General features: G+C 43.9%; 1 protein-coding gene across 1 annotated transcript; it reads left to right on the forward strand.

Annotated features, from left to right (window-relative positions):
• The first annotated feature begins 11,902 nt into the window (after positions 1–11,902).
• LOC147867740 (arginine decarboxylase-like) lies at positions 11,903–15,040 on the forward strand. The gene has a single exon (XM_087315546.1). The coding sequence runs from the start codon at positions 12,391–12,393 to the stop codon at positions 14,659–14,661; it is 2,271 nt and encodes a 756-aa protein (XP_087171672.1). The 5' UTR covers positions 11,903–12,390; the 3' UTR covers positions 14,662–15,040.
• The last annotated feature ends 2,498 nt before the right edge of the window (positions 15,041–17,538 follow it).

Below are 17,538 nucleotides of genomic sequence, written 5' to 3' on the forward strand. Positions count from 1 at the left end.
ATCACTATGGCACAGAAGATTAGGACACCTCAGCAAGGCCGGCATTACGCACCTATCTAGAGCCGGATACATCCCTAAACTCTCCTTCTCGGACCATCAATTCTGCGAACATTGCCAGTATGGCAAACATGCAGCCGCATCACACCCGAGATCAGCACCAAGAGAAACGAGACCTCTCGATTTAGTCCACTCGGACGTCTGTGGCCCAATGCCGCATCAGTCTCTCGGCGGTGCCTCTTACTTCGTCAGTTTTATTGACGATTCGACTCAAAAGGTGTGGGCTTATCCAATTCGCACCAAAGATCGTGTCTTCTCGATCTTCTCCGATTGGCTCGCTATGGTAGAAAATCAAACTGACCGAAAACTGAAATGCCTTCGGACCGACAATGGGGGAGAGTTCAAATCAGAAGAATTCGTCAAATTCTGCCGACAACGCGGCATCCGACGTGAATTTACGGCACCACACAGTCCGGAGCAAAACAGGATTGCAGAACGCATGAATCGGACAATCCAAGAACGGATAGTTTCCATGCTCCAACACTCCAGACTGTCGGATGGCTTCTGGGCAGAGGCTCTACTCACGGCAGTACACATAATCAATATGTCGCCAAGTAGACCTCTAGGACTTCAAATTCCTCAGGAACTATGGATCGGCAGTAAGCCGAATTACGACAAGCTGAGGATCTTCGGATGCGAGGCGTACGCCCTTATTCCGAAAGATGATCGCCGAAAACTTGCACCTCGGTCCAGGAAATGCATTTTCCTTGGATATGGATCCGACGGCGAAATAGGATACCGACTCTGGGACCCCGAACGCAGACAAATCGTTCGAAGTTCGGATGTTGTGTTCAACGAGTCGGCTATGAATCCATCAGTCGAAACACCGATCGAAGTCCGAAGGGTAACATTTTCCGATGTGCCGACCCTTCAAGAAGGCCCCGCTCTTAACACACGGTCAGCTTCACGGGTAGCTGAACCTTACACTACCGACTCGGACAACTCTGACTCGGCACAGCCGAATGATTCGCTTTCGGACCATCCGACCTCAATACCCGATGCGACCAGTCCAATCATACCTCGACGATCCGAGAGACTGTCGCAACCTCCGGAGAGGTATTCTCCTGGAATTTTCTTCACCGACGCCGGCGAACCGACGTCTTACGAAGAAGCATCGACATCTGTCGATTCAGCCACCTGGCATCTGGCGATGGAGTCGGAAATGCACTCCATTCGGGTAAACAAGACTTGGGATCTGGTCGAATTACCTAAGAATCGACGTGCTCTTCCTTGCAAGTGGGTTTATCGACTAAAAGAGACGTCTGATTCGACCACCCCAAAGTACAAGGCCAGATTAGTTGCAAAGGGCTTCCGACAAGAATATGGCGTCGACTTCGACGAGATTTTTTCACCAGTGGTGAAAATGACAACCCTTCGTTTTCTACTCGGCGTAGTGGCAGCCGACAACTTGGAGCTGATTCAGCTAGATGTCAAAACAGCCTTCCTCCATGGTGATCTTGAAGAGGAAATTTATATGGAGCAGCCAAAAGGCTTCGTGGCAACTGGCCAAGAACATCTAGTCTGCCGACTCAGGAAGAGTCTATACGGCCTCAAACAGGCACCGCGACAATGGTACAAGAAGTTCGACGACTTCATCCAATCGATCGGCTTCTCAAAAAGCGATGAGGACCATTGTCTTTTTACCAACACAGCTCAAGATGGATCACCCATCTTCCTCATCATTTACGTGGACGACATGCTAATTTCTGGACGCCACGCAGGCGAACTTGCCGATCTCATTCGGCAACTGCGGTTTGTCAGGAATCAGTAGTAAGACGGAGACGGAATTAGTACTAAACGAAGGATTAGTACTACAGAGAAGGGATTAGTACTAAACGAAGGATTAGTACTATGAGGGGTGTAGAACTTCTTGAGAGAGAAGGAAGAAGTGAGCGAGACAGAGAGACAGAGAGAGAGAGAGAGAGAGAGAGTAATGATGAGAGAAATATATGTATTACGTGAAGAGAATGTACAACTGTGGCTAGAAGGCTTAAGACTGGCGTTGAACCAATTTGGTTCAACATAACGCCTAGTGCCCTCTTTTATAGTATTTCTAAGAGTAATCCTGAAGCTTCTAGAATGTTCCAGAGAAATCTGGAATATACATCAATTTCTAAAATAAAACATAAATGAAAATAATATCCTACAACTTATAATGTATAGTCTAATGGTAAGACCTCGACCCATGTAGCATAAGGTCATGGGTTCGAGTCTTGCCATGACACTATCCCCCCCTTAAAAACGACGAGTGTCACGAGTCGTTTTGGATTGAGGACCCGGTTTGTGTGGATATCGACGATGGAAGTCTTCGAGAAGAGCACGAGCATTGGTCACATTCTCGATCGGCTCCCAAGTACGCTCGCTGGGACTATATCCTAGCCAATCGACTAGATAGTAGAGCTTGTTGCGAGTAATCTTGGAATCAAGGATGGCGGCAACCTCGTACTCAGGTCCATCTTCAAGCTCGATCGGGGGTGGAGGTGGTGGAATACGGCCTGGAATGGTGCTTTCGCGATAGGGTTCGAGGAGAGAACTATGGAACACCGGATGAATCCGAAGGTGCGGAGGGAGTTCGAGCCGAAAAGCAACATCATTAATCTTCCCGATAATACGGAAAGGACCTAACCGCCGATAGTCCAACTTCTCACATGGGCGAGTAGTCTTGACGTGTCGTCGAAGCAGCCATACCCGATCGCCAATGTCAAAACTGGATGGAAGTCGATGACGATCCGCATAAACCTTGTGTGCTTGTTGAGCTTGCTGGAGCTGAGTAGATAGATCCGCTTGTATCTTGTGTAATCGCTCCAAACGATCCTCTGCGCAAGGATTCGTGGGCAATTCTGGGGTTTCAACTACACACCATCGGGGATGACAACCTGTGTAAGCATAAAATGGGGTAACCTTTGTTGAGGAGTGGACGGAGTTGTTATATGCAAACTCGGCGAAATGGAGAATATCTGCCCAATCATCTTGATGGTAACTTAGAAAACACCGAAGATACTGCTCCAACGTTTGATTTGTTCGTTCTGCCTGGCCGTCTGTTTGCGGGTGGTAGCCGGAGGAAAGGTTACAAGTCACTTGAAGCATTTTAAAGAAGTGCTTCCAAAACTTCGAAACGAATTGGGGTCCACGATCGCTGATGATGCTATCAGGGAGGCCGTGATGCCGACATACTTCGCGCATAACAATCTCGGCGGTTCCTTCACTGGATATTTCTTTAGTACATGGTAGGAAATGAGCCATCTTCGTATAGCGATCTACGACTGTTAAGATCGCATCGAATCCCTTAGACATCGGGAGGTCCGTGATGAAATCTAGAGCAATGGATTGCCACGGCTTACTCGGAATTGGTAATGGTTCTAACAAACCATATGGATGATGCCTTGGCATTTTTGCCCTGCAACATGTATCACAAGTCCGAACAAAATCTTCGACAAATTGTCGCATGTGGGGCCACCAGAATGAGCGTTGTACTAAATCTAATGTTTTAGTACTACCAAAATGCCCAGCAGTATATGTATCATGACAGCTTTGGACTACTTGAAGGCGACCAGTACCATTAGGAACATACAAGAGTGTCTTAAAAAATAGTAATCCATCATGGTATTGGAATTGCCGATAATCCGTACCTGGTTGTTGCGATTCCGAACAAGATGCTTGAGAGGGATCAATTTGTTTTAGAATGGCTTGGGCGAATGCATCCGTCTTCAAGTCCTCCCGTATGGTATCGATAACGCGAGAATCCATGGGCATGTCGAAGATCTGTGCTGCTTGTAGTCGTGCCGGTCCCAAGATGACTTGCTTTTGGTTATCGAAGGCTGGCTCGCCGGGACGCGGTGCTAGATATGAACGTCGTGATAATGCATCCGCCTTCCCTTGGTGCTTCCCCGGTCGATAAGTAATTTTGAAGTCGAAACGTGTGAGGAAGTGGGCCCACCGGGCTTGACGTCGATTCAGCACACGAGCATCCTGAAAGTAGGCAAGGTTCTTGTGGTCACTGAATACAGTGACTGGGTGAGGGGATCCCTCTAGGAAATGCCTCCATTGCATAAATGAATCCACTATTGCCAAGAGTTCCTTATCATGTATCTCGTAGTTGATTTCGGCGGCGTCAAACTTTCGTGAATGAAAAGCCACAGGATGTAGCTTCTCGTCATTACCATGTTGTGACAGAATGCTCCCCAATGCGAAATCCGATGCGTCAGCTTCGATAATGAATGGTTTTTCTGGATCGACATGACCCAGAATTGGAGCTGATGTAAACGCCTTTTTCAGATTCTCGAAAGCCAAGTCTGTTTCTTCAGACCAAATGAACGCTTGCCCCTTTCTGGTAAGCTGTGTGAGAGGCAGAACGATCCTTGAGTAATCTTGTATGAACTTCCGGTAAAAATTGGCAAAGCCTAGAAAACACTGCACATCCCGCACCGAACGCGGAGTCTGCCAATCCACCACCGTTTTGACTTTAGCTGGGTCCATGGAGATGCCTTCTGAGGAGATGACATAGCCGAGAAATTCCACCTGGTTGCACCCGAAACTACATTTTTCTAGTTTTGCATACAGACCATGTTCTCGAAGTCGTTTTAGTACTGATAGTACATGAGAATCATGCTCTTCCTGGGTCTTCGAATAAACCAATAGATCATCCAAGTAGATGATCAAAAAATTATCCAACAGGTCTCGGAATATATCGTTTGCCATGTGCTGGAAGACTGCCGGCGCATTAGTGAGACCGAACGGCATGACTGTATACTCGAAGTGCCCGTATCTAGTACGAAACGCCGTCTTCCATTCGTCTCCTGGTCGAATTCGTACGAGGTTATATGCTCCTCGTAAGTCGATCTTCGTGAAGAACCTGGCACCATTGATCCGTTCTAAAAGACTTGAGATAAGGGGCAGTGCATACCTATTCCTGATGGTGACTTTATTTAAGCCACGATAGTCGACAACAAGGCGAAGAGATCCGTCCTTCTTCTTGACGAAGAAAATAGGTGCGCCTGCGGGAGATTTTGAATGCCGAATGAAACCATTAGCCAAATTCTCCTCTATGTAGGCTCGAAGGACTTCTAGCTCCGTAGGTGACAAATTGTAGATTGGCCCCCATGGCGGCTCCTTTCCTGGTTGTAGATCGATGGGGCAATCGTACGGTCGATGATGAGGAAGTGTGTTGGCTTGTATTTTATCGAACACATCAGCATACTGACGATACTTCTCGGGAAGTTGAACGATGGACTCCTCTTTGGTGGTGCTGGAGGGTTGTACTGATATTGCGAAGAGAAACATGTCCTCCTTGTGCCCTTCCTCACGCAACTGATGTAGTGAAATGGTTGCAATCTTCTGGGTAGATCCTTGGGTTTGTCGAAACTGAATTTTCCTTGTCCTCCAATCTATGTCTGGGTTATGTAACTCAAACCATGGTAATCCTAAAACTATGGGATGTTCTGGAATACTAATTATATTAAATGATATTACACATGCTAGATTATCTAGGACAACATTAACGGGCTCTGATTCTTCTATGATATTTCCGGAAGCAATGGGACGACCATCAATGACTACTACGGAGGCTGGACACGAGAGTTTTCTAAGAGATATCTGATGAGCTTGGGCAAAATTCTTATCCATAAAGCAAGAGTTTGCTCCGGAATCTAGGAGTGCTAAGACATGTACTGGAGGGGTACTTTTAGTACTAACGGCTACTTGGGCTACGAACACATTGCTAACTTGCTTAGAGGAAATGGAACCACTAGTGGGCTGCACAGATCTAGGGCTGTCCAACCAAACGGCTCCTATTTTGGCTGGACTTAGTCGTTTAACTCTTCTTCTAACTGACTAAGGACATCAAATTTGTTTGCTAGGTTCGGACTGTAAGTACTATTAGGACTATCATGCACACCTAGGGAAATAGACTCGGTTTTAGTACTGTTAAAACTATCATGCGTAGCTAAGGCAATAGACTCAGGTTTAGTACTATTAGTACTAGCAGTAATTTGGTTTACCTGCCTTTTTGGCCTATGGGGACAATTTATTGCAATGTGTCCTGGTCCACCGCAGTAAAGACATAGTCGATTTGTACGACGTCGCTGCTTTTCCTCTTCGGATAATGGCCCTCGACGACGTGTTGTGTCAATCTCCATCGGAGTCGGAGTATTCGCTGGAGGTGCAAGGTATGACTCCCTCGGAAAAGGTCTTAATGTCACTGAGGCGTAGGTGGGCTCCGATCTTGCCCTCGGCATCTGTAGTTGTCGTTCCGAACGACGCTCAAATAGACGGTTGTCGCATCTTACCGCGCGACTAATTGCTTCTGTTAAGGACTTCGGCTCTTCGGGGAAGGTCAAGAGTAAATCCTTGACATCGTTGCGTAAACCGTAACGGAATTGCTCCATTAACGCTTGATCATCCCAAGGAATATCGGCGGCGAGTAGGCGAAAATCTGCAGCGTATGCGGAGGCTGGACGATCACCTTGACGTAATCGCCGAATTTTGTTGATTGCGGTTCTGATGCTGTCAGTATCTCCGAAACATGCTTTAAACTCACCGATAAATTCTTCAAAATTATTGAGCAACGGGGATTCCTTTTCTAATAGGGGAGCGAACCACGCCAACGCTGAGCCACTTAATAAAGTTCCTACTAAACCCACTCGTGATGCATCGGTGGGATATCGACAAGGATGCATTTGAATAACTAGTCGTACCTGATTAAGGAACCCTCTAAACTGCGATCGCGTTCCATCAAACTTCGTGGGAAGGCCAATCTTGGGTTCTTTATGAGTTCCTTGTGTTGCGGGCCCGTGTTGTTGCATCGCCACGATGGTTGCTTCGAGTTGTTGTACGCGTAACGCAAGTTCCCCATGCTGTTGCTGCGTTTGCTGTTTTTCTAAGGAGATTTGTTGAAGATCCCCCAGCAACCGTTGGTTTTCTTGTTCCAAAGCATGAAATTTCTCCTTCAAACATTGAAATTCCGAAAAAACGGATTGATATTCTTCAGCGCTAACAGTGGCCATGGGATGAAAGAGAAGAGGAATTAAGAGACTAGTAGGAAAGGGGAGAGATAAGAGGGAGAGGAAGGGAAAATTGGTTCAAACTGTCAGGAATCAGTAGTAAGACGGAGACGGAATTAGTACTAAACGAAGGATTAGTACTACAGAGAAGGGATTAGTACTAAACGAAGGATTAGTACTATGAGGGGTGTAGAACTTCTTGAGAGAGAAGGAAGAAGTGAGCGAGACAGAGAGACAGAGAGAGAGAGAGAGAGAGAGAGTAATGATGAGAGAAATATATGTATTACGTGAAGAGAATGTACAACTGTGGCTAGAAGGCTTAAGACTGGCGTTGAACCAATTTGGTTCAACATAACGCCTAGTGCCCTCTTTTATAGTATTTCTAAGAGTAATCCTGAAGCTTCTAGAATGTTCCAGAGAAATCTGGAATATACATCAATTTCTAAAATAAAACATAAATGAAAATAATATCCTACAACTTATAATGTATAGTCTAATGGTAAGACCTCGACCCATGTAGCATAAGGTCATGGGTTCGAGTCTTGCCATGACACGGTTGAAGTTTGCCATGAAGGACCTCGGTCCGGCACGACACATACTTGGCATGAAGATTAGTCGGCATCGCGATAAACGACATCTTTTTCTGTCTCAGACCGACTATATCGGACGTGTCTTGGAACGCTTCAACATGCAATCAGCCAAATCTGCTTCAACCCCGCTCCCCATGAATCTTCGGCTCTCTCAGCGAGACTGCCCGACATCCGGTCCGGAGGGGGAAGATATGAAGTCGGTACCGTATGCACCGGCAGTCGGCTCCCTTATGTACCTAATGGTCGCGACACGGCCTGATATCTCTCATGCCGTAGGAGTCGTTAGCAGATTTATGCACAATCCTGGCCGATCGCATTGGAACGCAGTCAAGCATGTGTTCAAATATCTGGCTGGCACAAAAGACCACGGCATTCTTTTCGGTCCGAACTCAACCTCAGGCGTAGTCGGTTACACCGACTCGGACTTCGCCGGCTGTATAGACAGTCGGAAATCAACAACCGGATACTGCTTCAAATTCGGCAATGGAGCAATTTCGTGGAAGTCGAAACTTCAGGAGTGCACAACGACCTCAACGACCGAAGCAGAATATGTAGCTGCGTCCGACGCTGCAAAAGAAGCTTTGTGGCTTGGCCGGCTGGCGCACACGTTTCGGCAAGTCGACCATGACTCGGCTCCAGTTGTCTATAGCGACAGTCAAGGTGTTGTTGCCTTGTCGAGAAATCCGGTTCACCACAACGCCTCCAAACATATCGACGTTCGATATCACTTCGTTCGGGACTGCGTCATTTCAGGGAAAATCGGTCTAGAGAAAATATCCACAACCGACAATGTCGCAGATGGAATGACCAAGTGTCTCTCGGCAGACCGCTTTCGGTCCCTTCGGCATCAGATGGGCGTAACGACAAACCAGTCCGGTTAGAGCCGGACACAGCGCAGGATGGTTTCAGACAACCGACATCAGTTCCTTAATGATCGGCTTCAACTCTTCCGACCCGACCAGTCCGGTCTTCTGCCTTCGGATCCTGCCGACTCGAACAAAACTGATATGTCCGAGAACCTAGGTTTATACCTGTAATCTTAGATAACCCATGTATACGCCCATTACGGGGGAGTGTCGAATACAAGTGTATAATGGACGTATTCACACTATCCCTTTGTATAGATCAAGTTTGGGCCATTTGTGTAATTAGCATAAATGGTAGTTGCCCTAAGTTTGTCACTATACATAGTGACCTTGTAACCTTTTTGTAAGGTTGGGTTGTATTATTGTTTTCTATGGAATAGAAAGAGTCTTCTTGTGCCTTCTCTCTCTCTCTCTCTCTCTGTGTGCACGATCTGAGAAATTGGAATACGCAGGTACTCAAAACCCTAATCGAATGCTTCTTGATCTTCCGCATCGACACGGCCTTGTCTCCAACAGACAGGCCAAGGCCGAAACCGTATGAGGAGGACCCGACTACGGAGAGCTGGATGGTGCAGACCCGGTATGAACCGGATGAGGAGTACCTGGCTACGGAGAGCCGGATGGTGCAGACCCGGTATGAACCAGATGAGGAGTACCCGGCTACGGAGAGCCGGATGGTGCAGGCCCGGTATGAACCGGATGAGGAGTACCCGGCTACGGAGAGCTGAATGGTGCAGGCCCGGTATGAACCGGATGAGGAGTACCCGGCTACGGAGAGCCGGATGGTGCAGGCCCGGTATGAACCGGATGAGGAGTACCCGGCTACGGAGAGCCGGATGGTACAGACCCGGTGAGAACCGGATGAAGAGACATATTCGTAAATATGTTTCTGAGAGCCCATCGAGGCTACATTTGTAAATAGCCGAAAAGTCATATTAGTATAAATATGACTTAGGGCAAACTCTTAGTAACTGTTGTTGTTGTCATTTTTTCCCTGTTGGTGCAAGAAGAAGAGAGAGCACGTAATAGTGTACAGAGAGAGAGAGAGAGAGAGAAAGAGGTCGTTGCCTCTGTTGTAACCGCCGCCTGTGGCGAAGATCTATGAGCACGAGGTCGTTGCCTCAGTGAACTCACTGTTGTACATTCCCACATAGTGACAGTTTGCAGCCTGTGGGCTGCCGTGGTTTTTCCCTCTTTGGGTTTTCCACGTAAACCTCCTGTGTACCTTCCTCTCCTTTGAGTCGTGTTTTTCGTTTCCTGTTTTCTGTGTATGAAAAGAATCTCGGTTGTGGCCGAGCTTTGTGCATAAGGAGCGTTGAGTTCCTGTCAACATCATATATTTGATCATATGCTTATACTAGCTTTTGTATCTTACAATAAGAAGTGAGATGAAATGTCTTCGTCTGTTTTCTCTATGTATAGTTATCAATTATCTTTCTTACAAAAAGAAAACAATGGTATTGGACAATCATGGGGTTTTGTATTTGTCTATTGTCCTTTGCTCGGAGGTGGTTGGTATGGTTAAACACCCTTAATCCACTCTCTCTCTCTAATCTTTTAATTCATTGCTTGTTGGTAATAGTGACCAATTTGGACATACTTTCCTAGGGATAATTAGCGATTATCAACTCTTGGGAGAACCGGAGAGAAAATAAGTTTCATATTCTTGTTAGACTTTATTGAGAAAAGCATTCTAATTGTTTTGTACTCCATAATAAGATAGCGTGTCTTTGAAAGCTACTTAAGAACATGCCAAATACATGTACTTGGTTTTGCATTAATATAAGTATCTCCAATTTTATTTTTAATATGTTGTCTCTTCTATTTATTAGGTTTTAGGTCAATGGTTTGTCCATTAGCAAGAACATCTCTCTCACACACACTTCAATGTAAATATATGCGTTTGAGAGTGCACATTGACTGTTGTAATTCTTAAATATTAGGGCCTAAAGAATAAACATAACTAATTAATTAAGCGTCTTGATCAGAGACCCTTTCCCACTCAAAAGTTTTCAAATAATGATGTCATTTCTCTTGTTGTAGTGTGGAAAGAACCAAATCAACGCGCCACTTAGCATGATTGTGGCTCGGGTCATGACGTTGTTTTTGTTGCTAGTGGAGAACATTCCCTCTCAAAACTCACTCCTTTCCTTCTAATGCCCCATAAATGATTGTTGAAAGAGGGTTATTTTCTTAATACAAAATATATTTGAATTCGTACAAAAAGAAAGTGTAAACTATACATGTAAGGTTGTTTGTTCTTGTGTCCAAGCGTGTCTGACATTGATGCTATCACATGAGAGAGAGAGAGAGAGAAGCAATCTCAAGGAAGATGACAAGAATTTGTGGGATTTAGGAGATAGATACGAGTAAGTATAAATATAAATGATTACGCGCATGGAAATGAAATGAAATGCTATAACCATGTCATGATAACAATAACAAAAAGGAAAGTGGCCTATGACTACCAACACAATTCACACACCCACACAAATATAGCTTGAGACGGAGGGAGAGAGAGAGAGGGAGAGGGAGAGGGCGAGAGAGAGAGAGAGAGAGAGAGAGAGAGAAACTAATTTGAAAAGTCGCCTAACGTGATCAAAGTGGAATTTTTTTTTACAACCACGAGTTGGAGAGAGGTGGTGGGGTGGTAAGAATCGAAGGCGAGAGAGGAATGTAAGGTAGACCGAAAAGAGGGTGTCGACGAGAGACAATGAATGAAGCTCAAAGAAAGGTGGTTCGAGTGACACATAAAGGGGAAGGCATCTACGAGAGCGAGCGAGAGAGAGAGAGAGAGAGACACGGAGACGAGCATCTTGGGACCAATTTACCACAACCAAAGGAACAAAGAGCAAGAGAGAGAGAGAGACACGGAGATGAGCATCTTGGGACCAATTTACCACAACCAAAGGAACAAAGAGCAAGAGAGAGAGAGAGAGAGAGAGAGAGAGAGAGAGAGAGAGAATGAGTGTGTGGATGAGGTGATATGTTTTGTGAGGCCAAGTATTAAGTATGTATGTATGTGGTGTACAAAACAAAATATGCACATGTATGTATGTATTGTATATGCATGTGAAGTTTGTTTGTTGTTGTGTGAGGACAAAAGACTTTTCTATTAGATCACATTTCCTTCCAAACCTTCTCAAGTATTAAGTATGTATGTATGTGGTGTACAAAACAAAATATGCACATGTATGTATGTATGTATGTATGTATGTATGTATGTATGTATGTATATGTGGGCACAAAAGACTTTTCTATTAGATCACATTTCCCTCCAAACCTTCTCTCTCTCTCTCTCTCTCTCTCTCTCTCTGCATACATATATGTATGTATATATATAGAGAAGTGAAGCAACCTCTTCTATATCACTCACTCACACTTAAAAAAAACTTACTTAACTCAATTGCCTCTGCTCTGATCTGTTCTTTCTCCATCTCCCAATTTCCTCTTCAATTCCTGCATATCGCCAAATTCATCATCATCATCATATATATATACTATATACATCGCCCAATTTCCTTTCCCTTCTTCCTTATTCATCCATCATATACATATATACATATACATACATACATATATGTATATGTATGTATCGCCCATAACTCCATAGCTTCTCCATCGCCCAATTTGTGATCCACTGTCTACTTTCTCTTCCTACTCAGAACCCTAAAGCTTTTATCAGCGTTTTACAAATCTCCACTTCCTCTGCTTCCCCTTCAGCTGAGCCGAGGCTCCTTTGCCTCGGCATCTGTCTGAGCTATATAATAATACATACAATTTTCCTACCACTTCTCTCTCTCTCTCTCCATTAAGAGCTTGATTCTTGTGAATCCCTGCTCTCTGTTGTTGTTGTTGTTTTTATTTTTTTTCTTAAACATGCCAATCCTCTCATCAAATGGCCAAAATGAGCAGCACCAATCCTCTCCAAGCAATGGTGGCACTGCAGGCCTACCATGGTCCCCTTCTCTCTCTTCTTCCTTGTACAAATTAGACACCTGGGGCTCCCCTTACTTCTCTGTAAACCCACAGGGCCATGTATGTGTGGCTCCTGATGGCCTCCTCCTCCCCACAAAGAAGCCTTGTGATGAGATAGACCTCATGAAAGTGGTGCACCAGGCCCTCAAGCCCCTCAACAAAGGTGGGCTAGGCCTCTCCACCCCTCTCATCATTCGCTTCCCCCACATTCTGAAACACAGGCTACAATGCCTCCAATCTGCCTTTGATAATGCCATCAGAAACCATCATAATTACAATAACACCTTCCGCGCCGTCTTCCCCGTCAAATGCAACCAGGATCGCGCCATCGTCGAGAACATCGTAAGCTACGGAAAGCCCTTTGGATTCGGCCTCGAAGCCGGCTCCAAGCCAGAGCTCCTCTTGGCCATGGCTTCCCTGTGCTACAAAGGCAGCCCAGATGCTTTGCTCATATGCAATGGCTACAAAGATGCCCACTATGTGTGCTTGGCATTGATGGCTCGCCTCCGCCTCCGCCTCCACTCGGTCATCGTCCTCGAGCAAGAAGAGGAGCTGGACATTGTACTGAAGGTGAGTGCCCATCTCTCCATTGAGCCTGTCATTGGGCTTAGGGCAAAGCTCAACACCAAGCATGATGGCCACTTTGGTGACACCTCTGGTGAGAAGGGCAAATTTGGCCTCTCTTGCTCCGAAATCATGAGTGTTGTTAACAAGCTCAAGGCTGTGAACAAACTCCATTGCTTGCAACTCCTCCATTTCCATATAGGCTCTCAAATCCCATCCACCGCCATTCTTAAGGATGGGGTGAGTGAGGCCGCCCACATCTATTGCGAGCTCGCCCGCATGGGGGCCAACATGAAAATCATGGACATCGGAGGGGGCCTCGGGATCGACTACGACGGCACCAAATCTTCCTCGTCCGACATGTCGGTCGGGTACACATTGGACGAATACGCGGCCCAAGTTGTCGGGTCCGTGAAGAATGCTTGCGACATGAAGGGCATCGAACCCCCCATGTTGTGTAGCGAGAGTGGCCGCGCACTTGTCTCGCACCACTCCGTGCTCGTCTTCGATGTCATCTCTTCCAGCACAAAGGCAAAGCACACATCCCAAGGGCTGATTCCTTCACACGTGCAAGATGAAGTCCCTAGCGAGTTGAGGAACTTGGTAGACGTCTCGCTCGAACACATCCGAGACCTTAACTACGATGGGGCTTTGGAGGTTGCAAAACTCCTTAAAGAAGAGTGCATCCACTTGTTCAAGGGTGGCCAATTTGGCTTGCCACAATTGGCTTCCATTCATAACTTCTGTGATGTGGTGTCGGAGTGGGTTTCACGAAAAGACGAGGGACAAATGTCATCGATCTTTGCGGGGAACTCGACAAAGGTGCGTGAGAACGAGACCACTGACCTACATCACAATGCCATATACCACATAAATTTGTCCATTTTTCAGTCCATGCCAGATACGTGGGCAATAGGACAACTTTTTCCCATCATGCCCTTGCAAAGGCTAAATGAAGAGCCAAAGGTAAGGGCAATTTTGTCCGACTTAACATGCGACAGTGATGGGAAAATAACCAAATTCATTGGCACGGGTGCCAAGGGGGGCAAATTAAACTATTTAAACGTGCATTCGTTAGAGGAAGGTAAACCATATTACATGGGGATGTTCTTGGGTGGGGCTTATCAAGAAGCATTGGGAGGAATACACAACCTCTTTGGATCACTAGATGTGGTGAATGTGAACAAAGATGGGCGCATTGGCAATGGTTTCAAGGTTACGAAAGGATGCGATGGTCAGACGATCGGTGACGTGTTGAGGAGAATGGACTATGATCCTTCCACAATGCTAGAATGCGTCAAACTTCACATACAAAAGAACTTGGAATGTACCAATGATGGTGGGGACAACAACATGATGGATTTCATCGAGAAGCTGGCATGGAGTTTTGAAGCCTCTCCTTATCTCTCCTCCAACAATGTCATCTCTCCTTTGACCACCGAGCGTGTTTACACAAGGTTCTCAAGAAACAACTATCATTATTTTCAACCCTCCATGCCAATTGGCCTATTAACAACCAATAACCAATCAATGCTCTCATCCGTGATGAGGGCAACTAAGCATAACTCCTTCCATATGGTTGACCCCGACCCCTTCCACAACATCTAGACCTCTTTCGTCTTTTGTTATTGGTATTTTTTCTTGCACACGTATTAGCTCATATGTTCCTTCTTTATACCTCAAGAAAGTGTCTTCTCGAGTTCAATACATAAAACCATAAACACGTCCCCAAATATATGTATCCATTGATAAATTTGTATGACATGTAATCAATCCACCAATTACCGCCGTTAATTTTCACATAATTATGTTGGAAATTTTCCAATATAAGCATCAAAATTTCTCACCAACATAATTTGCAAAAGCTCCCAATGTTTGTCGATGTAATAATGGCAAATATAAAGGCTTCATTTTCCCTTTTGTAACTATCAAGCTACCTTTTAAGGCAAAATTACTTGGAGACGGGATAAATGTTTTTGTTTTTTCCTTTCCTTTTCTTTTCTCATGGAACAAGGCTTCCAGACAATGTGAACCACATTGTCCCCTCCCCATGTGCATGCACATAGAAATATCAAATGTACACCTAGTGCAAAGAATCTTTCGTTCTTTTTTCCCTTTATAGTAATTGATTCTAAATTAGGAATCCGATTTTCACAAGAATAAATGGATACTTCATGGGTTTTGTCCTCACGTGGGAGCTCTTACTTGGGTCAAGTAAATGCCGTCTACGAATAAGTTAATTATTTACATCTATGTTGTTTATATGTTGATTCACAATGGGTGGAGTGTATGAATGTGTGCATGCACCTACTTGCTCACCTTTGAGTGATTGTGGATTCAAATTTAAGCCTATACTATACCGCGCACATCATGTTTGTATGTTAGGTTGATATTATTGTTCATGACAAAACACTACCAATTTGATTTGATCTCTACCACCAAAGAATACTTATCATGATACATAACAACCTTATCTTCCTAGAGCCTTTAATGTCCAACCCACTTCCTCTCTTTTTTAAATGCATCGCAAGTGTATGAAGCACACCTTTTCTCGATAAATTTCATTATTCCTTTTCACATGCAACACATTCATTGAGTGTACCCAAGTGGGCTTGATGTAAGACATGCCAATGATTGATCCAAGTTTCATGATCCATAGAACGTAATATTCGTGTTCGTGCAAGCATTCCAACGTTTGGAAACGAACACGTTTGAAATGGGAAAAATACGTGCTCCTTTTTTTGAAACTTTTTTTTCATTTGTTGTTGTTATAATTTAGCTCACCCTAGTGGTGAGGAGTCATGCTATTGCTGTGTTTGTCTTGGGTTCGATTCCCAATTTTCTCATCTTTTTCTCTCTCATTATTATTACCATGTCATAGCAAATTTTTATGCTAGTGTTATAATAGTTTTTTTCTTTTATTTCTTTATTATTACAACTAAGCACAACCTAGTGGTAAGTTGTTGTGCTACTATTACTTGTTTCTTGGGTTAGATTCCCAACTTACTCATATCCTCTTGTTAGTGTCATGGCAAATTTTTATGTTAGTGTCGTGTTCCTTTTTCTTCTTTTTCTTTCTTTCTTTGTTATTAGAAATTAGCACACCCGAGTTGTTAGTTGTTATGCTACTACTACCTATGTCATGGCAAATTTTTATGTTAGTATCATGTTCCTTTTTCTTTCTTTCTTTCTTTCTTTCTTTCTTTCTTTCTTTCTTTGTTATTAGAAATTAGGTCACCCTAGTGGTAAGTTGTTATGCTACTACTACCTATGTTATGTTTTCTTCATATTCTCGAATATATGTTTTATGAGTTTTTGAACGTTTGATTATAATTTATAATGACATATTTTGATTCAATCTCTATAGTTCATACTCATTTTTTTGTAAAGTTCTAAAGTAAGGATGATAGAGAAGTCTTGATTCGCATCCCAAAAGTATGCATGTGATACAATGCAAATATTGCAACCATACTTATGTTGGTGGTTCACAATGGATTAGAGTTCACTTATTAGGATTGAGAGTGAATCAATACATAATATAGACCCTAGTCAATCCAATCCAACTTTGAGATGATTTACCATACACGTTTGATTGAAATCATTCTCGAATGCGAATGCACATATGATACGTATGGTTCATTCTATGGTTTCATCTAATTTTCTAGTGTAATGAAGACTTAACAATTTCTCGCTCTCGTACATATGTCCAGATTTGTGTTCATTCTTCATGACATTCATATAAGGAAAGAAAATGGTCAAAGTTAATATTACAAATGATGTTATGTATTATGCAAAATGTAACCAAATAAATATGTATCTTGAGATTCCACCTTTTAGAATCATCAAAAAACTAGATGTGTGAATTCAAGTTTTATTTGATTGACTTGGGTTAGAGAATCCAACAGTTGGAACATTAAGATATGTGATGAATAATAGAAATTCATAAACCCCAAGCAAACATTTTAATGTTGCAAATATTTTCCATTTGTTTTAAATTGAGACACTTACTAGAGGCCAAAACATGTCTTGAGTAACGTGGACTAGCGTGCCATCGAAATCACAATGATGCATATCTTCAGTGACGTGGACTGACGTGCCATCGACAACATGTCTTTCACTCCTCCTCCAAAAAGAAACCACATGACTTTGCATAAGCTATATACAAAAGATCTTTTAGAATGTTTGCGGCGGCCCGCCAATGGCACTTTGATTTTTTGATAAAAGTAGTGGCTATCAAATTTCTTTGCTAAAAGTAGTGGCATTTTTTAGGATAGGACAAAGACAAAGTAGCACCATTTTACAAAGATTCTATGCTAAAAGTATTCCAAAGGGGCACATAAGGTTAGGTAAATAGATATCTTTTAAACGTCCACAAGAGACTGATTGTGATCTATGGTAACAATTGACAACGGTTCGGTTTGAAAGCGTCAAAACTGAACCGTTGAAAAAAAATTCAAACCGTTAAAATCGTGGTTTCATGGTTCG

Source organism: Azolla caroliniana, unplaced genomic scaffold, assembly GCF_043228905.1.
Source record: "Azolla caroliniana isolate FFs.n. ecotype wild unplaced genomic scaffold, voAzoCaro1.0.p SCAF_2, whole genome shotgun sequence".
NCBI classification, from domain to species: domain Eukaryota; kingdom Viridiplantae; phylum Streptophyta; class Polypodiopsida; order Salviniales; family Salviniaceae; genus Azolla; species Azolla caroliniana.